The sequence below is a fragment of the Stigmatopora nigra genome, chromosome 1 (assembly GCF_051989575.1).
Source record: "Stigmatopora nigra isolate UIUO_SnigA chromosome 1, RoL_Snig_1.1, whole genome shotgun sequence".
NCBI classification, from domain to species: domain Eukaryota; kingdom Metazoa; phylum Chordata; class Actinopteri; order Syngnathiformes; family Syngnathidae; genus Stigmatopora; species Stigmatopora nigra.
In genome coordinates this window covers 10671285-10698975 of record NC_135508.1, presented here as the reverse complement: position 1 = coordinate 10698975, position 27691 = coordinate 10671285, and the positions used below count along the sequence as shown (strand labels likewise).

At 37.6% G+C, this 27691-nt stretch overlaps 2 protein-coding genes across 2 annotated transcripts in view; one reads left to right on the top strand and one right to left on the bottom strand.

Moving 5' to 3' along the window:
* LOC144204939 (mitochondrial glutamate carrier 1-like) overlaps window positions 1-27691 on the bottom strand; it is a 38497-nt gene that overhangs the window by 8885 nt on the left and 1921 nt on the right. Inside the window, exons 2-3 of the mRNA XM_077728906.1 lie at window positions 23885-23967; window positions 17294-17361 (exon numbers count right to left, since the gene is read on the bottom strand). The gene's annotated coding sequence lies outside the window, so the exon portion shown is untranslated. The remainder of the gene's footprint in view (window positions 1-17293; window positions 17362-23884; window positions 23968-27691) is intronic.
* camkvl (CaM kinase-like vesicle-associated, like) lies at window positions 599-27474 on the top strand. The gene is made up of 11 exons (XM_077728893.1): window positions 599-1027; window positions 18141-18247; window positions 18954-19085; window positions 19482-19556; window positions 21328-21466; window positions 21858-21978; window positions 22304-22379; window positions 22664-22800; window positions 23365-23443; window positions 23542-23629; window positions 25136-27474. Exons 1-11 carry the CDS (start codon window positions 887-889, stop codon window positions 26486-26488), a joined length of 2448 nt encoding a protein of 815 aa, XP_077585019.1. The 5' UTR covers window positions 599-886; the 3' UTR covers window positions 26489-27474.

Sequence of the window (27691 nt, the reverse complement as noted above, 5' to 3'; positions counted from 1 at the left end):
TGTTGTTTTGTTGTTGTGCCAGCCGTTTAAACCTAAGTGACTGTAAAATGGGTTATTTTAAGGGGACAATAAAGTAACAATGTGTATAAAACCTGCAATTTGCATAGTGAATGCTTTGTAAATCTTCCATCAACATTTATTATGAAATAATGAGTGGCAAAGGCCTCCTTTCTTTGCTCTATATTTTCATGTCGCTAATATAATAAAACATAGTTGTGCCTTTCTCCTTTCCGCACACTCCCCAAGTAAACATACGCTTGAACCCACGAGCTGCTTCCTGCGACATAACAGTGCCATCTGTCATCATACACAACGTCTTGGCTGTTTTTATATGTACAAACTATACATTCATGAGCCAAACAGCTCAACACTATGCGGGTCAATAGGTTTCCACATAGTATTTTCCATTCTTATAGATGAATAGCAAAGGTGAAAGCCTGTCATTTCTCTCCTTTTCCCCTCCAATTCTGCCCACATAATAGTGTTGCCTCTGTGCCAAGCACTGATGCCATTGTCTAACTGCGCATGAGATGAAATGATGAACATTTAAAGCATAATCCCACCGTTTAATCCCAACTCCTCGGATGTGCCTGCACTGGAATATTATATTTTTTTTCTTTTTTCACTGTACAACATGCAAGTTTTGGACTTGGATGTAATGGTTGATGTAGCTCACATTTGAGCTTTAATCATCTTGTAATGGCTGTCTTCATGACACAAGAGTTCTTTCTCAGTGGGTGAGTGAGTGTGGAGTGGGTGAGTAGCGCAGGGAGGGCTGGCAGTCGGAAAGGAGCAAAGTAATTCTTCCCAGTAAAGCAGAGACGCTTGTGGTGCTTGAGCGGCAGCTGCAGTTACTGTACGTCTCCTCTTTCTACGCCTCGTGTGCATGTTTGCACTCTTGACTGCTGGCATTTTCTCTTCATCCTCTATTGCCCCCTCGAGTCCAGACTGGTCCAGTCTTTCTATTTTGGATAATTTGGCTGCAAACGTGCGCAACCACACTTCTCCGGAGCTGCCACAACTCAAGGTAATAACTCAATGGTGCATGATATACACCTAAAGGAAGCTGTCGCACCTCAACTGGAAGAAAAGATGCGATCGTCGTGATGGTGATGATGATAATGATGACGTGCGTGCAATAGTTGCTTTTTGGGTGGCAAAAAGAAACTTGTTGATTTGCATGCAATTTGCATTGAGTAAAAGATGCTGTTTTAAGTATATTTTTGAATGTTTGTATTGAATTTGGATGAAAGGTATCATAGTCCTTTACAGCCATTTTCACTTTTGAGTGCTTTACTTGCTTCATCCTGCGATCTGTTGACTGTAAGCTTATGTTGAATCAGGGCAGATGCTCAGAGGTTTTAAGTGCACATTTAAAAAAAAAATGCACGCAGATAGCTGAACGGGAAACAAAGACAGGAAGGGCAGATGATGAGTGGAATTAATCTATGTGCTTTCAAGTATGATTTCTACATAAGTACAATCAATTCTGATTGGAATGATTTGGAAATAACTATGTCATGGTTCTATATGTCCTGACATTAAAGACAAAGTTATTCATTACTTTATTAAATATAGATCCAAATGTGGTGAGTATTACATATATGATCATGAACCCACATTCAGGAAAGGAAAAGGATGTGTAAAGGAAATGGTACAGTAAAAAGTATATATATAAGTGTGGATATTACCCGTTTGTCATTTACCCATCTTGTCACTGCTCCTTGGTTTAAAGAAAAACTATTTTATCTCTGAAATAATCTCTGGAGATCTCATTTATTCTTTGTAGAAAAGCTTCAGCCGAGAGGGAAAATATGTTTTAACATAGTTGTCTTTTATGCTTTGTTTTTGTGTACATTTTAATGTTTGAAATGTTGTACCGTTTGTTACTATGTGTAATGCACTGAACGGTATGTAAGTATGTTTATGCACAATAGTTTCATATTAATACCAAAATCCTATATGTTGTTGTGCTAAACCACTGTATGAAGCAATTATACATTAATAGACATTTAAAAAAAACAATAATTAAATACCTTTAAGGTATTTACTAATTAAAAGTTCACATCGTTTTAATTGAAAATGTTTCGAGACAACTCTTATGAAATTCGTACCTAAAAAATGTACGTGTTTTGTTGGGTGTTATCATTAATGGTATCTGGAGAGAAATCTATTTCAATTATTTTTGGCAGAAAAGTTACAGCGAAGGCCAAGGACTCGGTTTTGACGCAGATCTCTACGCAGGTGTGAGCCTTGCTTTTTATTTGCTTTCGCTTCTGCAGTGTTGAACTGTTAACCTCGCTGAGTGAGAAAAGGGCTCTCGACGTGTTTTTCATGGCCGTCTATTCATATAAGAATTTTCTGCAGATATATAACTTTTGCACATGTTAGTGCATATAAAAACTCGTTAAATTTGCTTCGTCTTTTTATTTTCTTCATTAATCTTCTGTTAAACTGCCATTAAATCAATATTATTTACAATTTTGAGGATCAAAAGACCAAAACGTGGACATTTTATCAGTTAAATTCTTCAACACCAGATCAGGACAGTGCCGCATACGTGGTTCCAGCTAAGCAGATAAATCACCTTTGAGGAAATTTATGACTTCATCAATACAAAATCCAACAGCAGGCTGTGTCTAAGTGCCGTATGGACATCAATATCTCATTATAGTGTATTGCAGCATGATAGCAATAATCAAAGCCCTCTAATTTTTGTGCGCTGAAATGTTAATGGTTTTCTTTAAGATGATGTTGACTGAGAACACGCTGAAACTAATGCTCATGCAGGCTAGTCAAATATGAGAAAACAAGCAGCTTGCTTTGATTCGCACACGTATGCACTAATGTTAGTTAAGTGACCGCTTCAGGATAAGCGGGAAACACAGCATATGTTTCCCTTAACTTAATTTGCTGCCAGAGGTTCCTCATGTCATGTTCATTTTATGCCTCCTTGAATTGCATCCAGCTGAGTTCCTAATTTTAATATCCTCCACCTTACATTTTTATCTAAAACTAGCCAAGAATATTTATGATATGTAACTAAATGTCATTAACTAGAGGGGAACATGAAACTATCATTCAGCAATTTAACAAATAATCAACTTACAAGCAACTCAAACAAGAGTGACCCAACTACTGTAAGGGGGGAAAAAGCCATGAGAGACCAAAAACAAGTGGGGCAAGAAATACAAAAATAAACCATGACACTAAAATACGGAACAAAGTGAAAATGATGAATGCAGGGTATGAAAATCTAAATTGTATAGCCGAAATGTTAAATGTTACAAACGGACATAATGGTGACATCTCACTGCTTGTTTTGTGCTTGTGTAAATTGTCACAGAGTTAATCAGTGGAGCTAGCAGACGATATCCAGCTGTTTTTTAATCATTTGTTGTTGTTTTTTACCATCCAAAGTCTGATGCACATATATTCCTGATGCATGAAGCTATTAAAATTACAAATATCCATTTAAAGGGTATCACATCATGTTGCTCAAATTCAGCATGCACTATGCAAAAAAATAGAACTAATAAAATAAGTCATCTTTTTTGGGGAACCAATTGAAATGCAGAATCATAAAATCTTCACACTTCAAGTAAATGGCCAATTGGAAGACTGATTAGACCAGGTGAAACCAATAACTAGTTAAAGCAGACCCGAAAATACATGAACATCACTTGATATACTACCTAATGGTGTCGTGTTTCACTCGCCTGACTTTTTGCGGGCAAGCGGGAGATCGATTCCCACTCAGTGGGGGTGTGATTGAGTGCGAATGGTCTTCTGTCTCTCTGTGTGCCCTGCGATTGACTGGCGACCAGTCTAGGGTGTAGTCTGTTTTTTGCACAAAGTCAGCTGGGATATGCTGCAGCAGCCTCCACGACCGTAGTGTGTGTGGGGGGAGGGGGGATTATGGAATAGATACTATAAATGAAGGTGTAAATTATCCATCATCCCTTGTCTAGCAATTTTACATTTAGATTTCATATATTCAAAGCTCCAGTTTTTTTTTTAAACCTTTGCTTCTACTTTCTAAGAGAGAGTGATTCGAAATCAGTGAAATAACCCGACTATAATTTTTTTAGAACTTGGATGGCTATCCGATTTTAATAAATTATTTTCAGGCATACATTTTTTGTGATCATGATATATCAAATGAATACTATTCTCTCTGGTGTAAGATGGAAAATCAAATAGGAAGGGGAGGGGAAAAAAGCCTGAAAATGCCTATCTTTTCTGACCTTGCTGACTCTAGACTTCTTCTAAAATGGACCATGGGAATACTACGTTTAATCTTTCACATAAAGGATGTGTTGTTCTGTCCTTTTTGTGAGATACTGAATTAACCAAAGCCCTGTAAATACATATGTGAGGAACGGGTTTGAATTAATGATGAACTATCCTATTCTTATGGGTGTCTAGGAGCAGGAAGAGAGAATACTGTAAAACTGTGATATAGGAAATAGATTGGATAAAAAGAAAAGGGCAATAAAAAGTAAAGGAGGTTATCACCAAATTTCCTAGTGTTTTTAAACACACCCATAATTCACCGCTTCTCTCTGCTCTTTCGCCTTACTTTCAAACTCGCTTCTTTTATGCAGCATTTGTCTACCTTCTTTTCTTTCTGCCACCGCTTTCGCTCACGTCCAACTTATTTGTTGTGGTAAAGTCCATGATGCACTATGATATACATTGCTAATGTAGAAAGAGAAGTTTGAGTAGAACAGTGTTGTTTCTGTTTCTCAAATCACTCTGTGGAGGTCCAGTCTACTCCATCGGGTCTCATTTCCCATGATACATTTTACTGGGTTTTCCTCCTCAAGCTGGCCAGAAAGTCATTTCATCAGGCAACCAGTTAAAAAGACGAATTTTTTTGCAGCACGGAATTGGTGAGAACAGACAACCCACGAGCATTCATAGAACCATATACATAAGTTATGATGTCATTAATTGTATTTATTCCAATGTCATCATCACTACCGGTATTGTAATGACTTCCTTGGCCTTTTGTCATCACATACTCAGCTCAAGCTATATGCGCTTACGCAACACAGCAATCTGTTGGAATGATGAATCCAACATGGCGCTCGCTTATCAGTCCTTCAATTTCCACCAGCCGATCATGACGAAGGATGCCCAAAAACCCTATTCAATCTGTTCCCTCCTTTGACAAATATGGACCTCATTGCATGTGTTTTTCAGCACTGAATAGAGGAATTTTAGATACGTGTAGTTGGTCCTAGAAGCATGAATGAATTCTGGAAGTTTTTTTTAATTGTTTGATCAGGAATATGTCTAGTGTACTTAGTCATACAAAAGGGCTTGTACGCCGACTGTCTGCTGAATAAATGTGTTCGCCCTTCCATCAGGTCGAAGAGTTTTACAATTTGTCAAATGGGCTGTGGAGGAGACTTATTAGTGTGAAGAATTTGCATGGGAGGATCACACCTTGATGTGACGCGTGCCCCGTACTTTCCAAAGAGCATGCTTTGGCCTGTCAACAAAATGACCAAAACCTGGTCTTCAACGTCAGTTGTCCTCTGTACAGAATCATGCTGGTCTAGGAATAGAATGTGTATGAAAATGGGTCCCTAACTTCACTTTACCTCCTTAAATGCTGAGTTGGAGAGTAAACATCTTAGTATTATTTTACTGATAATATTTAAGAAGGAAATATAAACTATTATTCTTTCCTACACCCAAAAATGTATTTTGAAATATTCTTGTGTGCTTCCGGACTTGGAAGCATACTTTTCTTATACTGGTCCAATAAAAACACACATTCATCATTCATCAAACCTATCAATAAATCACCACAACAAATAATGAACAAATGAATAATTCATTCATTCATTCATCTTCCATGCCGCCCATCCTCGAAAGGGTTGCGGGGGTGGCTGGAGCCTAACCCAGCTGTCTTTAAGCGAAAGGCGGACTACAACCTAGACTGGTCGCCAGCAAATGAATAATGAATACATACCACAATTAAGTCTAGCAACAAATGACAAATGTAAGGCATTGATGCACTAATGCATCTCATAAGCAGGTTGTCTAATATATGAAAATAAACTTGTTTGTTGACGATGTGCTTTACAAGCCGGTCCACTTTATAGTCCAAATAGTAAGATAATGGAAGAGTCGGGTCTGAAAATGGAGCCGGTGAAATATTTTAACGAGATGAGAAAAGAAGAGGAATACACGTAAGTATGAGTTAGTCATTATTTATTGTTTGTGCTGGTCGTAAAGAACTTTTTAGATTCACATTATGCAAACGAAGCTACTATGCTACAGGTGAATGATGACTGCTCTGGAGACGCTCTCTTTCTTTACTCTCAGGATGGATGAGTTTAATACATCAGTGCTTCACACACAAAAAAAGGCCGACTTTCTCACCACGGAACATTTTTCTCTCTGGTAAACTCGAGAAAAAAAGACTTGGGCCTTGTTACCTTGCCAGACTTGGCCTTTGTTTTTCAACACTAGTCCTTCAATGTGATGCAGAAGGGACTTCCCATTAAGGGATACAGGCAATGGATCAAATTTCAGAGACAGTAACTGATGCTCTTTCAAGCATTCATTGATTGAACAAATGACAATTATAACTTGAACTCAATTGCACACCAATATCATGTTTTGTTATTAACAAAACAGAAAGCTGTGTTGTCAAAATGGATATAGTGACAGTTATTTTTTATAATAAATTGCAGTCTCTCAACAACATTTATCATGTGAAAATCTGTGCCAATTGTTATTCATTCTAATGTTTTGCTGAAGCTCCCACAGACAACGATGCTATTCTTCCTCTTCCCAGTCTCCTACTCATTTACTCACCCAACAAATTACAAATCACAATCAAGGCAAGGCAGTATTATTTGCATCCATACTTCATTTGATACAAGAGGGAACTTAATGTGCTTTAAATTATTAAAGTGCAACATTTAGAAGCAAAGAGCTAAAGATTTTTAAAGGAGAACATAACCAAACAATAGCAATAATATTAATAATAACAAAAGAGGCTCAACCAAATGACTAAAAGGACAAACAATGCTAGAAAACAAAAGATAACGTATTTTAAAATGTGGGGAAAGAGTTCAATTGCAAGCTTGTGGGGAGGATTTTTATTTTTTTTAAACTTAAATTAGCCATCTTTTTCTGAGGGATGGAATTTCCCCCAGGAGGGACATCTTTCTGCTGGAGAAATTCTATGTTTGCTTGGGTGGTGACACTGCGACCTAAACCTACCTAATGACTTTAGTGCTCATCATAGATTGTCCTTAATGAACACCATGTTTGAGGTTAGCGGAACCCAGATGGTCATTGAGGGAAAAACAACACACACGCTTATGCAAAGATTTTAAAGGCTCTGGATGTTGCAAGACCATCCTGACACACCTCTGCTATATTGCGTGGACATTGATAACAGGTCCCTTGGATTGGTAGACCGATGACTATTACTCTCGCCCCCTCCCCCACGTTTTAGATGGTGTGGTTGACTCCGTTTAAGACCCCATTGCGTCATCTACCCAAAAAACTACAGACATTCAACTACAACTATTTATATATCATTGGTTTAAACAAGAATCCAAGACGGGGAGGGGAAAAAAAATCAATATTTACACGTTGCACTGGTTGATGAATAAAAGGAAAGGTAGCAAACAGTTAAGGAAAATTCTGCTGTTATAATTTTGAGCCGTCGACATGAGAGCGGGTGAAAGCCGAAGTGATAACAAGATGTCGAGAAATGCAGCAAAATGGGAGAAAAGATGGAACATGCTCTGCTTTTGCTCTGACCTGGTTCCAGTTAATCCGCCCACTTCACACGATGAACATTACCTCCACACTGTATTTATAGAGCCATTCGCTGTGTATTTCTGTGAAGGCCTGCCTGTAGATATTTTTCACAGTGTTTGCAAATACAGGTAATACTTTACCCAGGACAGTGGCAGTTAAGGGTACCATCAATATTTTCTAATTAAATTCAAGGCCAAGTCATTTTTTTATACCAAACATCACAATTCACTTGTGTTTTGGGGGGAAATTGCTCCCAAAATACATTAATGACTTCTATTAACACATACTCTCTAGACTGTATTTTAAAGTAATTGAATATAATTGAATTGAATTGTATTAAAGGCTTTTATTGTCATGATACAAATATAATGCTCCTTTTGAGATTCATCATTGTTTTCTGGGGTGTTGAAGTTGAGCAAATTTGATTTCACTGTGAATAATTTAAAAAGTGGCGGCAAGGAGGCGTAGTGGTTAACATGCCCCCCTGACAGTTCTGAGATCGAGGGTTTTATCCCACCCAACTAAATTGATTGATGCCAGTCTGCACATTATTTTATCTCAGAATTATATTGTTTTATCTTTACAAACACCATCTTTTTTTGCTTATGTGAAGTTTCTTCTCAAATATTAATAAGTCTGAAGTATGTATTGACTATTCTTTTTTTAATGACATAGTATCCTCTGATTGTGATAAAATGTACAAGTCAGAAGTTATTTGTTGCAATGCATTTGGAGCTATTCCATGTTCCATTGCACGACATTTACAGTAAATATTTCATATTACACTCCTCATTGAGCAGTGTACTATTCAGGTGCCTGCGGAAATGTGTTGTTGTTTGTGTAATCTTTACAAAAAGATCCTAATTATTGCTTCTGCAAAGTCTCATTTAACAAGACCTAACGAGTGTTACAATGTTTAATAACTATTCTTCTTTAAGTGACATAGTATCCTCTGATTGTGATAACATGTTCAAGTCAAAAGGTATTTGTTATACAACGCACTTGGAGACATTTGAAGATAGGTCCCATTGTACGACATTCACAGTTAATATTTCATAGTATACGACCCAAAAGCCTACTACTCAGGTGCCCATCTTGGTGCCTGTAGGCTAATTTCATGATGGTGACACGCAGTGTCTCTATTTAACATCTACATCTGCGCAAGGGTGATGGCATTCTCTATTTGTTGCATGTCTATTATGTAAATGTGTAAATGAGCCTGCGAGGACTAAACGTCCTAAGCATACCGTTGGATTACATTCTATAGTATCATTAAAAATATATTTCGGTTTCTAACTGAGGGGTAGCTGTGTCCTGATCACTTCTTTATTCACAAAAGGCACAATACTTGGAGTCCATGAAATTGGATAATCCTCCCAACATTTGTGTTTACACGCCGTGCAAAAATATTCCCTTTTAAAATAATAACTATGTCTAGAAGTTATTGCTGCATTATTCCAAGACATGATAGTTATTCCTCTGAGCTCTGTGTTCATGTGCAGTAGATCCATTGTTCTCATCTTCCTTGCGGCATCTTTCACTATTTTATGTGATCTTTTTTTTTTTGGTCTTCATTTAACCTTCATGTGCTCCGCTTTCTTCACTCTAACTCTCCCGTGAGACTAAATGTCCTAATTCACTTCTTAAGACTTGAGCAGCATCACAAAAAAACACCAATGGAGTTCTACTGTTGAATACAAGTCTATATTTCACACACTATGTTCAGTAAAGGAAAAACATGAGTCTCATTAATGAGTTTGTTTACAAATATGGTTTTGTCAATGAGAACTGCTCAATAATGGCACAAACATAGCACTTTCTATAGATCTTCAATTCTGCACTGCAACATCCCTTGAATTTTTAACCCCAATCTCAATGGCTCTTATTCTTTACAAAATATGCATGCGTGTCAAAGTAGACAGGGGGAGGTTTTAGATTTTTTATGGGCAACATGGACTTATTTCTGCATCACAACCTTTACATATATATATATATATATATATATATATATATATATATATATATATATATATATATATATATATATATATATATATATATATATATATATATATATATATATATATATATATATATATATATATATATATATATATATATATATATATATATATATATATATATATATATATATATATATATATATATATATATATATATATATATATATATATATATATATATATATATATATATATATATATATATATATATATATATATATATATATATATATATATATATATATATATATATATATATATATATATATATATATATATATATATATATATATATATATATATATATATATATATATATATATATATATATATGCGTATATAAGTTTAATTTTCAGCAGCTGCCTGCACAAGTGGAGCATGAAATACATTGTATGTTTTTAATCAGCTGGGAAGATCACACAAATGTAATACTAGAAAATTCAAAGTAATAACAACAATGATTTTCTTTAAAGAATCAATCTGAGAGGTATAATGAAATATAGGTCTTATGACATCAGCAACATATTTTCGAAATAAAAAATTTGCCGGAATACATTTGAAGACTATTACAGATTGCATTATAGCTTTTTGATCTTTAAGTAAAAAAAATGTATACATATCATATCATTGTTCAAAAAGAAGAAAGAGAATGTACTTGAAAATGTTCTACTATATGTAGGAAAAAGCTGCACGCCAAAACCTTTCAATATATATTAATGGTCGATCATTAAATTTAATGATACAATTAATCATCAGTATAATAACATATGTATTCTTATTTTCATGAAGATTTTTCAAATGGTTGAATTCGATAATGCCATGCTGAAAATGGCATCTTTGTGATGCTAATCTAAACGTTCATAGTTTAAAAACAATGAAGAGCACCAAAATATAATCCTTGTCCTGTATGTAAATATGATAATTCTATTGCAACACAAAAATAAATGATTATTTTTCTTTAAAGTATGATACATTTTAAGTAGCAATGAATGCTTGCTTTTTTTCAGTTCTGTGGAGTAATAAACATTGGACCTAACAAATAATGGTAATGATGAAAAAAGACTGCACTAAATTTGTAATTAAAGCCAATTACTCATTTTATCCCTAAGTAGCAAGGATACTAATACATATCACATCGGACTGGTCACAAGAGAGACAGACAACCATTAATACTCTCATTCACACCACCACTGAGTGGGAAACGTCCCCACGATTGCCCACACCAAAGGTCAGGCGAGTGAACCGCTAGACCATCTAGTGGCTCACCCTGACAATATCTTACTTTTATATTAAAGTATCTTTCACACTCATCAATCAATTTTGCGATGTCCCTGGTCCTGTCCGTTTGTAGAAAAAGAGCACTTAGCCACCAACATACTGCATGATACCACTCTTGGCATGCAGGCATGTTCAGCCTTATATTCTTTTTTATATCAGGTAGAGAAAAACACTCTTTTCCCCAAGGATGCACTTAGTGTGCAAGCACTGCACAGGCTGACTCTTGTAATGAGGGAACTAAAACCTGAGGAAAGACAATAGCTAGAGAACGACAGGATGTATTCAAAAAGAAAAGTGTTGTTTTGAAAAAATAAAATAAAAAACATGCTTTCACAACATCAATTTGTTCACTCTCTGTGCATATATGTTATTTTACCCAGTTTTCACCATGTGTATGTAAAAACACCATTTTTTGTCAGTGCTCACATGTGTTGAGGTGCGTGGGTGTGGATGTTTAGACACACTGCCTTTCTTAACAGAACCTGGGAGCAACACTACACGAAAATACACACATAATAAAGAGCTGAGAAGAGAGTGGCGCTATGAGCAGTAAGGGAATTAGTGTTTAGTGCTGGCTGAAGAAGCACCCCAGTGAAAACACAGACAAAGAAATAAAAGCAATTGAATTGATTACCCAACAGCTACACACACAAAGACACGCAAACCAGCACACATGCAAGCTATTATATGGCGATGTGGACCTCATAATGTGAGAGTTGTCGAGTACCCAATATAGTCTCTTTTCCGATTATCCCCTTTGCCTTCCTCTTCATTTCTCTTGGGCTCCTCACTTGCCATTGCAAGCTCTTTCTCGAGCTCCACTTTCCCATTACAACATTGTAATAAAGCCAGCCAGCGAGCGACCTGAGGCGGCTCTGCACTCGACTCAATATCCGACACGCGCTTGTCAACTGTGGCAATGAGCTTGGGAGTAATCAGTAGACCGATTCCTGTTTAATGTTTTGCGGGCTAAAGCGATGAAGCTGGAAAAGATGTTGCAGGCTTTCCGATATTTCTCAAATCTCATCTCATCTCAATTTCTGAAGCGTTTATCCTCATTAGGGACACAGGGGGTGCTGGAGCTTATCCCAGCAGACTTCGGGCCAGGGCAAGGGACACTCTGAATCGGTGGCCAGCGGATCGCAGGGCACGAGGAGACGGACAACCATGCCCAATCACGTCCACACCTAGGGGCAATTTAGAGTGTCCAATCAGCCTACCATTCATGTCTTTGGAATGTGGGAAAAAACTGGAATACCCGGAGAAAACTCACGCAGCCCCGGGGATAACATGCAAACTCCACAAAGGTGGACCGACTTGGATTTGAACCCAGGTCCCCCACTGTGAGGCCGACGTGCTAACCACTCGCTCTACCGGGCCGCCCTGTTTCTTAGATATTTATTGCAATTTTTAAAAAAGGCTTTTGAATCTAATAACATATCTACTCAGGCACCCCAAGTACAGTGGAGACGGGGTTGTTTTCATTGCTTTTTGTCATAACTTGGTTGAAGCCAGGATTGCATTATATTGATCAAAAGAGACTGAGCACATGTAATTGCATTACAGATGGATTTCAGCACAAGGGGGGTGAGGGGGCAACATCAAAAGAACAACAGCTATGTGGTGATTATCACTAATCTTATTAAATTTGTGAATCTTAATGGCGGTGTACATTACTGAGAGTGTCCTGCCGTGTTGAAACTGTGTCCAAGGGCTAATCAAATTTACGTTTATGAATTGCACACAATATGAAAAGAAAGGCATATTTCTGCATTGAGGGCCACATTTCACCATTGTCATTTCCATTAGCATCGAATACAAAATCCCTTTGCAAGAAATTGTTGTAAGCACGGTTGTTTTTCTGTCTTCCGCTCTGTTCTCTATGCGTGCAATTACCACGATAACACCTTCAGGACTGCTAAAACGTGACTGTACCTGACTGAATTGGTGTGAGACACGAATAGGGGAGAGAAAGTTGTCATATACTTTAAAGTATGTTAAAGTAGGGTTTCCCAAGCAAGGTTTGGCTTGCAGGGCTCAAAACGAATATTCACTGGGAGCCAAAATACAATAGACGATAGCGCCGTCACTGCTACTGAAACATGAGAATTCACGCCAATCCTTTCATTTGAAACGAAAGGGACGTCCATCTTTCTGTCATAGAAGAATAGTTTCCGTGGAAGAAATATATAGATCTACAGTACTGTGTCCTTGTGTGCATTTTATACTACTACTGTGTGTACACACGAGCTTTCACGTGCTGTGACATGCAAGACTGGTAAATGTTCACAGAAGCAGAAGTAACCCAAGACCAACCACTCAATCTGCAGACCATCCCCGGGCCATCATTGATTTTCTTTCTCGTTTTATTTTTAATAAAATATTTCCTAAAGACAAATGCACATTTATACACACAACTACTCAACTTATAATTCAAACCAAGGCCAATGAAAAATGACTTTCTAACATTGTGGGTTATGAACCGTGCAGCGTAAGAAACCAATGATGTAGTGCAGTACGTAAGTCAATACCGCGGTTGTTAACACTTAAAAAAAAAAGAAAATCAGTTCCAGCATGAGAGCCCATATGCACGAAAATGCAATGTTGAGTGGCTATTACTCTAATACGCTCACTCATTCATTCATTTTCCAAGGTAGGGTACACCCTGAATTTGGTGCCAGTCAGTCACAAGCCACATGAAAGCTAACAACTATGCACAAACTCATACCCATTGACAATTTGCAGTGTTTAACCAGTGTTCATGTCCACGTCTCATCAGCCTTCAATGTTTGCCTCAGGGAGTTTGGTCTGCTCCTTATTGTTATTTTGTTGCTTCTCACTGAGTTTTGTATCTAGGTAATTTTTAGTGAACGTTTTAGTGAGAAATCAAAACCAAATCCATTCTGCCTTTGTTTGCGTTCCTTGTGTTTGGATCCAAAATACTCAAAAATATAAGAAATTCTTTAGCAGTAGTTCTTTAAACCAAGCATTCTTATTAAAATGTCACGTATTAGATGTTATTATATTGTATGCCTAACTTTCATCTACAAATGTGACCGATAAATCACCTGTAATGAAAGCACCTTTTTTCATTTTTAATGAGCAGCAAAATGCAATCTGAGCTTTAATAATTTGATGTATACTCAGTTGCATCCGACACGAGTACCAGCGCGTTGCAATAATAATAACCTTGCCTTAGCACGTTGTAAGATCAAAAGAAGACATTTCATTTTTATTCATTTTGGAGCCCCCCAGCAAACTTCACACTGAACTTGTGAACAAGCACAATAACAACAGCAAAAGGAAGAAATAATTTGAAGGAGTGCGATGTCTTAGCAAGCTTAAATGGGTCTTTTTTCCTTACTTTTTCCATATTAGTAGGTGTCCATATGCAAAATGAGCACTATGCCAATTTTTTTTAATTTATTTTGATATCCTACTTATTCAGTCACCATTTGAAAATAAATATAAAGTACCCTAATGCTCCATGACAACGGAGCTATTTTACAACTTTCCTGCTTCTGCATAGGGGGTGAAACTGGGGCAGCATTATTGGCCAGTGGGAGCTCAAAGTTCATGGATTTTGAAGATCTGATCTTAATACTGCCTAGCTGCCTGCAGAATAGAGGGTAGCCCTCGAGGCTGCCCCGATCATTTTCTAAAATGCGTAATACTTGGGTGGATTGCTTGGCTTTCAGTCATATACCGGTTGACACTCGCTATTTAGATGTAAGGCACGGTGATTGTCAACCCTGACAGTGCACTAATGTGGTCATGAGTTAAAAAAATGGACTTAGACTATAAGTCAATCATTGGTCGCCCAGTATAGAATGGAATTCAATGTTTGAAAATAGTCTGTTGTCGCAATTTCCATTACTGCAAGGTTTTAAAAGACTTTCTGGCCTTGAATTTTTTCGATCCCAGAGGTTGGCCACTGAGTAGGCTATAAGGGCTCTAACACATGGATGCAGACATAAGGTGCTGAATGGTATCACCTATGAATACAGCGAAACACACAAAAAAAGAGAACAATAAATGTGAATGAGAAGGGTTGAGAATGAGAAAGGTTGTTTGGATGGTGGAAATGGGTGAAAAGAAGGGTCAACCATGTTTCCATTCAACATTTCCACAGTGGTCTGCTCAAGGACTTGCAATGTGTCCACGTCATATAATGATTAATTCTTAGTTTTTTTTACAGAAATAATTATTTCTTTGTACTTAATGGCTTTTTCACAGGAAACTTTGAGAATAATGCAACTGATAATGACATTTGCAAGCTTGACAATTCTCATCTATTGTATCATAAAAGTAAAAACTCAGTCCCTATCAAAGCATTCATTAGTGGTACATCTCTATTTCAAGTGAGATGTTTATCCGTGCTATATTTTAATTCATATTTTTCAAATATTACACAGCTTCAAATTGTAAAATACCCCAGAGACCTTGAGATGGCTAAAACACAGACACATGGCGATGTTGATTCCAAAATGCTCTTTGTGTGATACGTTTTTCATACAAAGCATCTGTCTTGTCAGTATGCCTCTCTGTCATGGGGGAAAACCCTTAATAAAGACAGGTTCACACACATCCATGACTTTCCTTTGGAAACATTCACACTTTCACTGACACACACACAGTTGTGAAGCTGTGAAGTTGAGAGTTACGTCTTTTGCACTCTACACTATTTTCTATATTTCACCAAGTACCTGAAACCTTTCTCACCACATTTTTTGCCTTCTTCCTTTTTGTCTCCAAGTCAGCCTCCACTTTAAGGTTTGAGTAAGTCTCCTGCATGCAGAACTGTTTCTACTGTGTCTTTATATGGCATCTTGTGGGTAAACTCTTCTGTGATCTCACTCACTAGAGTGTAACCAAAAGAAAGACTGTACTATAAGCAGTAGATGAAATATAATGCATAGATATCTTAACATCTGAATTGAAAATGAGCTGAAGCATTTTAGGAAACTAAAGACATTAAGATCACATGGAAATTACACCATGAATAACATTTTTTTTAAAGTCATTTTAGATTTCACTGACACTGGCTTATATTAATACTATGTTAAATTTTTCTTGCAAGGCTCCAGCACCCAAAAGGCCTTTATGAGGATAAGCGGTTCAGAAAATGAATGATTTTATTAGCTCTAAAGCCTGAAGTTGTGTTATTTTATATTTATAAAATTAAAAGTATTAGACCAACAGCATTACTCATTAGCATAAATCACATCTATGATGGAGTGCAATTCACAGACTTGTGCCCTTCTCATGTTTGTATATTTCACACAAAGTTGAGCTTCAGGAACTGCAAATTCAACTATTTCCACTTTGATTCCATCACAATGATCAAACTCCATTTACATCAATCCTCATTTTGACCACCCTGGAAACTGTCATGGGAATGTTGTTGCACTTATATAATCTTGCGGAAATACTCAGTCTTTTTCAATCTACTACTAAACTCCCCTCTGGCCACTCGGAATTATCCTGGCGCACATATGGACACGCATGCGCATGCAAACATTCATCATCCAAGTCAAACTCGGATAAGCACATGTGACATATCTGCTTTGACCTTTGCACGTCGCTGAAACGGTCACATTCATGAATGCCCATGTAGACACACATACACTCGTTGTGTATCCCAGTGCTCTGGATTAGAGGCATACAGATTAGAGATTAGGGCCATCAGAGTATTACACAATTTTCACAAGTCCCGCCTCCACAGAAGCATATCTGCCCTGATCATTTGCTATGGCGATGGTATATACAAAGGAGAGTGGATTTTACATAATTACAATGATACTTGTTCTATAATCCTAAATTAGCACTCTCAAAATGTCATTAGCTTTGAGGATTTCCATTGTTTTTTGTTCCAACGGCTCTCCGTTTGTTATCTGCTCTCTTCGTCACAGTCGGCTGATCTTCAAAAACCTCATTCAGAAGTTATTGCAGCCTTATTAGTTTACTTAATGACCTTAGTTCATCAATGTCATCTCTTCAGTGACTCCTGTCGCTTCTACTAGCTCATCTTCATGGATTTATGCAGACAGGTGGTGATTCTGTGGCCAGAACTATCTACTCGATTGAAAGGTCAAGGGTAGATGACTTCACTACTAATGAACTAACAAAGTACAGCTAAGGAATGTTAGAATTTTGTTCTACAACAGGAACAATCATCAGATGTATGCCATTACCTTCCAGGCAAACATGGGTGTCCAAACAGGTCCTCAACGGCAGCAGTGGGTGCAGGTTTTCCTTCCAACTGAAAAAGAGGATACATTTTCATCAATATGCTGTCTTAAAAGTATAATTAGGTGATGGCTGTCAGGCCCTGCTGGTTATAAAAGAAACCTCATTGGTTAAATTGTCTGAGCTGGATCAGTTGGAACAAAAACCTACACCCACCGCAGCCCTTTTTGAAATAGTTTGGACACCCCTGGTCTAGGTGGTGGGTGGATGAAGGACTGTAAGAAGGTGCACTATATTGATTTCTGATTCACTACATCTCTTACCTGGGTGTTTGGATGCTCTTATTTTGGAATTGACTAGCTCTATAGTGTGTCTGTGTGTGTTTGTGCAATCCTTGCGTGCACATGTAACTGTATGTTTTTTTGTATGTGTGTAAAAGACAAATATAAAATTCATCCAACCCAATGGTCCTAAAGTGAAATGACTTTCTAACATGACTCTACAAATGAATTAAAACTTTCCTTCAACTGCAGTCCGTGGTACTCGTTTCCAGCCCACAAGGGACATTGACCTTTATGAATAAAGCTTCATTTGAACTTGATAGATGTTCCAAATAACCAACAGATTTCGCAGCGTGGGGAGATGTTCAGTGGCTCGCTGCGTGTCTGTTGACAAGGCACGCAACACGAAGCTTATGTATGCCATTTTGCTGAGAGATTGACCTTCACTTAATTAATTCTGCCCTCGTTCATTAAACATGCATTTCTGGAATGTCCTTCATCATTTTTATTGAAATTATTGGCCAAATTATTTATGCCCACCATATCTCTGTTTGTTTTCTGCATTTGTTAGGTGAATGCCGTCATGCCATTTGGGTGCCTTGCTTTGCGAGATGGGCAGACTTATGACAGTATATCTGATGTGACAGACAAATATGAAATTGGTCAGGTTCTCCGGGCGTAAGTATCATAAATCTTTGTATATTGCATTTTGTGTCTTACCTCTTCTGCAATGTTTGATTCATTGACATTCCCAGTTGTATAGGCACTATGCATAAAAAGGAATTATGTCAGGACTTCCAATTTTTTTTGGCTTCAGAATCAAATCATTTATTCAAAAGAAGGTGATATAGTGTTGCTTGCAAGTAGCTGATTGAAGATTAATTTGTGATAGTCGACCAACTATCTGCATATTGTGCTCATATATGTGGTGTGAAAATGACTGCTGCTTTCCCTTCCTGCAAACCTTTTTTCTCAACACATTGCGGTTTCAAACGCGGCGCTCTCACGTGCACACATATATGCACACATACACGCACATAGGCCATATGGCAACATCAGCATTTGGCCTCAGAGATTTGTGCGGATCTTTTATATAACACATAGAAGTCCAATTTTAAGTGCAATTCATCACATGGTGAGGACCATACCTGTGCATTTTCTTAATAAGTATTTGATGAATATGTCATTAGTCTGATCCAGAAAAAAATAACTGTATAAACACTGACAAATAACCTATTTTATTTGGCATCTTACAGATTCCTCAATTTATTTAAGATCACAAATCTTTATGAATATTATGTCAAGGGATTCTATCTTTTAGTCATGATATTTTTGTTGATGTAATGTATGATATGCTAGATTCCATCTTGTTTTTGTGGAACAGGAAGGAGTTCTGCGAGCTGTGCCTGGCTAAGGAGAGACAAACAAGCAAAGTGTTTGTCTGCAAGAAATTTCTCAAAAAAGATGGCAGGAAAGTCCGCAAGGCTGCCAAGAACGAGATCATGATCCTGAAATTGTACGCAGTCTTTGGACAGAAGGAAGTATGATTGAGGAGTAGGAAAGCTGAAAGATAGATTTCAACATTTTGCTAGGAACAAATCATGTTTTGATAGTCATCACTAATTTGTCTTGTACAGAAGTGTTGCCTAACTAATCAGCGTATTGTGCAAATAGTCCTTATTGGCAGTAACTTTCAACCAGATTTCATGTGTTTAGAAAAAAATTCTTATTATAGTGAAGTCATGAACAGCAGTAATAAACAAGAGCATTTCTGTTCCTCTACTCATTTAAAGTTGGTAAACACTGCTATAGACCAAATGATGAATTTTCTCTACACCAAAACAGTATGGTCATGAAAGCTGGGCCCACTTAGCCCAAACAATTCTGACTCCGTTTTCTTTTGCTTTTCTAGGGTCAATCATCCAAACATCCTTCAGCTTATAGATACATTTGAGACCAGGAAAGAATACTATATCATCCAGGAACTGTGAGTGACTTCATTGTTATTGTTTTTGAAAAAAAGGCATTGTCGTCATCATTGACTTGACAAAAAGCCTAGTAGTCATCATACCCTCAGCAGCGTATGACAAAATTGTATAGTGCTTCTCCACAAGTTTGTTTTCCCAGGCAAGACACATTTATGACATTTATTTATGACATATTCATACTTGTTAGCTCTCCGCCTTGAGCGCCATCAATCCGGCGACGGCAAGTTTTTTTTTTTGGAATGTATATGCATCCACAGTACTTCATGCAGGACCTGTTTGCATTTTAGCTTAAGGGAACCTGATGGTAGAATGTTTGCCTTTAGGGTTTTCTGGAAATATACTAAATTCATGGGTCCCTAAATCCCAGCAAAATTTCCAGGTCATGATGAAGATAAGTGGGCGTAGCAATTATTATCATTTTTTTTTTCGTTTTCAATACTCTACAATTTTTTTCCCTCACTATTAATGAAATCCTGATTCATTAAAATATTGTCTTCTAATAATCTTTCTCAGATATGCACATTTAATAGTTTATGTTTAACATCAAAGTGGTGACACTGCAAAAAGAAGAGTTTAAAAAGGGGACAAAATAGTCTCATGGCAGTGTAACTAGGCAGTATGCTATGTGCTGCACCTTAATTAAAATTGTACCTGAACATGTAACACACACAGAAGTCCATTAGTTCAAGGGGTTGAACAGAGTACATGCTGTTATTATTATGTCCTCCGGTGTAGCCCCCCACAACAGAGAGATGTGTACTATTTGATTAGATATTTGCTCTCTTAACACTCTACATTACTCAGTGCCCCTGAAGCGATGCCTTACCTTAAGAGGATCGATAAGATTAGTGCAGCCAACAAAAGGCACGTTGGCAATTTCTTGTCAAGCAATAACGGCAGATGTTTGGGAAAGGCATTTTGTTTGAGTTGGGTGAATACAGATGGACGAAGGGACTTATTGCTGTTGTTTTTAGCAGCATTTGCAGCCAACTAGTGCTTTGCACAAAGAACTTACCTATGATTTATATTACTATTTCCAAAAAAAAGTATAATGATTCAAACTTTTGTGTTTTTTGTGTGTGTTTTTTATTGTTTTCAGAGCTACCTTGGGGCTTGTATAAGCAGATTGTCTAACTAATAGACATAAAAAGAAAAAAAATGCAGTATTTTGGATTTTCTTTTGCACTAAAAGCAATTTATTGCATTGCAGCATGTGGCAAAAGAAGTTTGTCCTCTCCTCCAATGGCTCTTCAGTGCCCTGGGCTTTAGTTAGTAAGGCAGTTAAACACAAACACAGCTCCTTGTATTTATCTATTTATTTATTATATGTAGTATCCACCAAATCCACTATTTGTTCCATTTTGCCTCATGTGGATCACACAGGGATAATAATTATTGATTATACTTTTTGTTGTATCTGGTATTTTTTTCATTGCATCCTAAAACCTGAATAGAGACTACCAAGATATTGAAGCAAAAAATTTCCAATGCATTACCTATTACATTAAATCTTATTATACTTGTATAATGACAATAAAATCATTCAATTCAATATTTCTATTTAAAAGCAAGGAAAAGGCAAAGTAAAGTAATACGCATCATTTTATAAAAAGTGAGTAAGAATGAAAGGCCTTATCATGGGCACTATATGACCCAAGGCAAGCATACATTGTGTTTGGAGACATTGGTTCCAACCCTCAACCCACATCTTGACCATCATAGAAAGACTAGTGTACTGCTTTTCTCACTTGTGCGTGTCATTTACAATAGGGCCACAGGGGGGGATGTCTTTGACTGGATTCAGGATCAAGGCAACTACACAGAAAGAGATGCGTCCAATGTCATCAGACAGGTGCTGGAGGCTGTGGCATACTTGCACTCCCTCAACATAGTACACAGGAATCTAAAGGTGCTCTCACAGTATGCCATTTTTCTATATCGTAGTACAATTCATTCACCATCAATACCAGTCACAGTTGCATGTACTGTAGTATTCAATGAATTGTTAATTTATGTACATTGCCATAGAAATTGACATTTTGAGTGCTTAGAAGGCCAATTTATTGCCTTTGTGGGTCTCTGCTAAACTATACAAATATGCACAATATGACAAATATGACAAGGATCTGAGAAAAAAAAGATGACTATATCGTTTATCGTTTTATATAGAAAGGAACTGTATCTTTATTTGTACATTCAAATATGTTACCCTTTCTTTTTGTAATGTACTTTTGGAATCAGTTCATTCTGTAATTTGACATAAATATCTGAAATACCATTTGTCCTTTCACTTTGGTTAGCTGGAAAACTTAATGTACTACAATGAGAACAACCACAACAAAGTAGTCCTGCGAGATTTCTACCTTTCTAGATTTGAGAATGGGCCAATCACAGAACCCTGCGGAACACCAGAATACCTGGGTAAGATTTGATCACTAACTAGCATTTATAATTGGAATTTATGCACAGTTTGATGATGAAATGTGGGCACCCTGATCATTTTCCAGATATAGAATTTATAAAACAAAGTGTTTATCCATACAGCCCATGATTTATAAAAGAAAATCTTGAAAATTATTAGAGGTGCTCAAACCGTTACAAGCTATTGTAAACTTTTGGGCACACGATATGTGGAACAGAAAAGCAATCACGCCAGCATATTTACACGCGGTGGACACACATATCACCATGGAATGAACACTGGTTTTAATAATTTCTATCAATTTTTTTCTATACTATCCCTTAGCACCTGAAGTAGTGGCTCGCCATCGATATGGACGACCTGTGGATTGCTGGGCTGTGGGTGTCATTATGTTCATACTGTAAGTCTTTTCTTTATGTAAAGATAAACATCTTATACGTATCATAGCTTTTGTATGTCAAATTATGTTTAATTGTGGCTTTAGTTTAATTTAGTTTTGTTTTGCCTCTTGCCTCTAAGATTCCTATGGATCTTTTTTATGTAGCATACAATTCAAGATTGAAAAGCACCACAAAATATGATGAAAATAATATCTGATCTTGTGGTTTTAGATTTACACTAAATACAACAGCGAGATGACCATAAAATAAGATGGACACAATATTTTTTTTCTAATTTTTGCAGTTTATCGGGTAACCCTCCTTTTTATGATGAGACAGAAGAGGAGAACACAGATCTACACAATCGCATTATTTTCTGTCGCATCGTTGCTGGGGAATTTGAGTTTGATTCCCCATATTGGGACGACATCTCTCCTGCAGGTATATATATTTTCCACAAGAGGGCAACATATACCTTGGTATAAAAAAATGTTAGTGAATGGGCATTTTATCAGTTTCTGTGACAGTGGTTACCACGATATTTGGCTAAATTAACATATTTTTTTCTTAAATTCATCTCTTCTGTCACTGGTCACACGGATACATTTAGTGTCATGTAATATGGGAAGTACTTGAAGTGCAGTGCTTATAATTTTTGACCGACAGTGATTGATACCAACAGAATTGCAACAAATTGTTTAAAATTATTTCTTTAAAGAAAGAAAATTGTGGCTAAAAACATCATTGGTCAGACAAGCTTCAAAATTAGTAATATCCCAGATTAATATGGGGGATAGAAGATGTCATTAAAAGACATATATCCAAGGGGGAAAGATTAACAGTTCTTGTTTGTAATGTCAGAAATTGAATTAAATAAACAAAAGCAGCAAGGTTACTATTTGACGTGTTCCCCTCCCATCATAAAACAAATAATAATGAAGTGAGAAACTACACAATTTCATTGTTTCCTTCATCTGTTGACTTTTGTTGCATTTACATTTACAGCGAAGGAGCTTGTCTGTCGACTCATGGAAGTGGATCAAATGCTGAGAATCACAGCCCAAGATGCACTTTGGCATGAATGGTATTGTTTTTCCACATTGTCATATTGCCTCACAAGTGCAAATGTATTTGGACACAGTATAGGCCTTGATCTTATGTTTTGAGTGCTGATTCTGTCAGGATCGCAGGGAACGGCGCTTCAGAGAAGAACCTGAAGGATGGTGTCTGTGCTCAGTTTGAGAAGAACTTTGCAAAGGCCAAATGGCGGGTAGGAAGTCAAGATTTTCTATATCGTTTTACGTAATATGACGTTACAATACAAATACATGTCTTCGTTTTAAAGAGAGAACAGTAGAAGATAAAAGATTAAAACCATAGGTAGTGAATTGCAATTAACTATACTTAGCAATGATGGTTGAAGATAGCAGTGATGCTTTAATACCACATATTTTTTTAGACCGGGTTAGAATACTAATACTCACATTTGTAAAACACAAAATGATTTGTAGGCACATGTACATACCGGAATATCAGGCTGGTGACCCGAAGCAATTCATTGCAAGTCCAAGTATGAGCACAGCTGTATAGTATTGTACTGGTCCATTCCTAGAAAATAAAACAGCAGAATTAATACACTGTATCATAATATGACATTATTGACGTAAAGGAGAGAGCAAGAGTAACATAACGGTAGTATTGCTCAAAGCATAAGTAACAGTTATAAACTTCTTCTTTCTTTCCCTGTCAAATTCCCAGGAGTTGAAGGTATTGTAGATTATTATGATAGAGAATGGAAGGACAGAGCGTTGGTGGAACTGCACATTTAGTCTGGCATGATCCAGTGAAAAAGCATCTCTCAGTGGCTGAACATGCATTGAATTGACTATTTTATAGGTAAATAATCCCCCAAAAATGATACTACTGCAAGTAATAAAAAGAAAACAGTAAGCCATGAGATGTGTTGATCATATCTTGACTGGTGACGGTCTCCTCATGAGCTCTGTCCATGCACTTTCCACTCTGCCTGTCCCAAAGGAGATCACCTGTCCCACTTATCCTTTTCACAGTTAAACGTTCAAAGTGGTGTGCCCTGCTCCTTTCCTACTCCTCATCTGCACTGGACTATGAAAAAAAATCAGTTTGAATGAATACAATGATACAGAAGAGGGATGTAATATATTGAATTCATCTTTAAGTTAGTGTTGATAAGGAGAGTAGAATGGAAAGGATGTAGTGGCTAAAAACCACTGTGGACCATTCAAATGTAATAATTCAATGTACAAGGCACCTTGTCTTTCCCTGTATCAAAATCCAAACTGCACCTCAGTGTTACATTTGCGCTAACAAACTGGAAGCTGCTCTTTCATATGAACATCATATCTGTGTTAGAGTAGTTTTAGACTTCCATATAATTATTTCCCTAGTTAAGAAACATCTAAGATCATGTATTTTCCCATATTCTTTCATTGGGCGAAGGAAAGGGTTACTTAAGATGTCAAGTAAGCAATGAGAAATATGGGAAGATGGAGTCTTGAGATGGATTCAGACCAGGCGTATTAAATACAACTGGAAGTAAATATGTGCACGATTCCCTTCACAGGAATCATCCAAGTGCTTAATATGATTGTGCCGTAATAAGTTATTTCAGATGCACAACAGATAAGCCTTAGAAATACTGTATTAACAATGGTCACCTTAATAAAGTGTTGTTGAGACACAATAAAGAGTTAATATGTAAAAACATTTGATACTCTTTACTTTGCCTATCTTGCAGAAAGCAATCCGTGTTACCACCTTCATGCAGCGTCTGAAGAACTCTGAGTCAGTTGTTGACAGTTCAGCTGATGTACTGAGTGGTGAGGAAGGGGATGGTAAAGTAAAAGTGTCTGAGGTGACAAGTAATGAGGAGGGGACCAGCGTTATAGAAGGCGGAGTTATAACCAGTGGTGTGCCATTAGAAGTAATGGTTGAAAATAGGCCAGTGAACGTTGACCAGGAGGTCAAAAACCAGCAGACGGTAGAGGTGAATATTAAAGTGGACGCATCCACACCCCCTGATAATCCTGGCACAAGGAAATTGACAGCTGCTCAAACCAACATAACAGTTCCCAATTTGGATGACAACACAGAATCCAAAAAGGACCCTTCTAAGACCACTGAATGCAACAAGCTAACAGACAGCATTTCAAGTTGCCACTCTGACAAGAAACTGACGTGTACCTCCCCAGACGCCAGCAACAAGCACAAGATGACCGCAACACTTCACAATCCTCCACCCGAAGCCTCTGCTAATGACACAGCGAAAGATAGAAATGATGGAAGCTGGTGTCAGACGCAACTACCTGAGGCAGTGGCAGAGAGTTCAGCGGCAACATTGGTCGCACAGGCTATCACGCCCACAGTTGGGGCCGATGTAGGTCTAGGCGTTGGGTTAAGGGGTGAAACCAGTCCTTTGCTGAGGAGAGACAGGGAGGCCAAAAAAACAGACCGATACAGTGCAGAATTCAACATGACCAAAGATGATCCTAGTCAGGGATGCTATGCAATTGGGAGCTCTGCTAGTCTGGGCCAGCATGCCACACCATACAACAGAGACATTGGGACTATAGGCGTAGGAATGACAGGAGCCTATGGGAGTCCATATTCCACCTTGTATGCAAGTGGAAGAAGTGTTGGGATGTATGGGACTGGGTTACATCCTGGAGGAGTGGGAGGCAGAGCGACAAGCGACTGGCAAATGGACAGTGTGATTGAGCAGATTGAAAAGCAAATGGTGGCAGTGCTAGAGAAGATTGAGGGAGACATGCCATCATTGCTAGAGCAAATCAGTGATTGCCCATCTCAACCATTACGGATCAGGAGCGCACACGCCTCTCCTGCTACCACCCGATCCCGCACCTCCCATCACTCCTCTTTTGAAACCTTGACCACCCCACCACCTCTTCCAACCTCTCCTAGGCCTGCTTTACCATCTCTCCCTCACCTTAATATCCCTCCTCCTTCCTATCCTCCACCTTCTCCACCATCTCAAGTATCGGTGCAGACTACGGACCATGAAGAATCTGGACAAAGAGGGAATGAATATTCTGGACAATCCCCCAGAACTAGTATGGGCAGGGGGGTGTAAAATGTAAAGAGTAGGTTGGGATGATCAAATATTAAATTCATGAGGATTTGTGTGGGTATTAATGTTGCAACTTTGTTGCGATTGACAAGGGGAAGTACAGAAAATGCAAACATGAATGGAAAATGTTGTTATATAGGCTCCAGCACCCCACGACACTGAAAAGGATAGGCGGTGTTGAAAATGGATGCATAATCTGATTACATATCTCGTTACCCAGTCACAACAAGACAGCACATCCACTTCACCCTCTCAAAAATGATGTAATGTTTTGTATGGCCATGACTCATATATACAGTACACCTTTACAGCACTGAACTCTTTATTATTCAAGTAAAAGGAAATTGACAAAATGTAACTTTGTGAAAGAGCATGATTAACAAATTTATGCATTTTATGCTCACAAGACATCATCATTCTGACATCAAAGCACTTTGTGTTGTGTGATCAAAATCCAAAGCAGAGGGTTTGTACAATAAGACACGATAAAAGTCTCATTAAAATATGCCCTGCAAAATGCAAGTACATTTACTGTAAGTAGCTTTATAATTATTGTTATGCCATGTGTCGTAAACTTCCTAATGTCCAAACATCCGTTGGCATTATTAATCAAGCACTTCCAGTTCCATGTTCGTCCTTTCTAACGTAGCCAAACATTTGAGAGGGAGATCAATATCGCAGCCTACTGTACTAGGACTGACTGATGAAGCCTAGCAATGGAGATTGGTTTCCTTGAAATCACCCTGCCAAGATAGCCCTAAAATAATATTGGATATTTTTGTGGTAAAGAACTCCATTTATTTCACAATCACAAATGTAAAGGAAATTTACATTCCAATCATAAGATTCTTGGGTCTGTGTACCTCAATGTTATTTGATTTTTTTTTCTGGATGATCAAGTCTATCCTTCATTCTACCCCATGTAAAATGTCTCTAAAATATATTGTGTCTGCAATGCAAATAAAGGGAAAATGTCATGTTGACCTGGACGACTTTGTTGTTGCTTTTTGGGTGGTATCTGCAACAGGCGGCCCAGGGGCTGAGTCGTTAGTGAGATGGCCTCACAGCTCTGGGGTCCTGGGTTCATTTCCAGGTCGATCCACCTGTGTGGAGTTTGCATGTTCTATGTGCGTGGGTTTTCTCCAGGTACTCCAGTTTCCGCCCACATTCCAAAGACATGCATGGTAGACTGATTGGACACTCTAA

What these genes read in the sequence shown, in the direction of transcription:
- camkvl (XM_077728893.1), top strand. Translation starts at nt 887, where the DNA reads ATGTTTGCACTCTTGACTGCTGGCATTTTCTCTTCATCCTCTATTGCC. An exon ending in TACTATATCATCCAGGAACT is followed by an intron (nt 19,557 to 21,327) that starts GTGAGTGACTTC and finishes CATTTACAATAG; the next exon opens with GGCCACAGGGGGGGATGTCT. An exon ending in GATGCACTTTGGCATGAATG is followed by an intron (nt 23,444 to 23,541) that starts GTATTGTTTTTC and finishes TGATTCTGTCAG; the next exon opens with GATCGCAGGGAACGGCGCTT.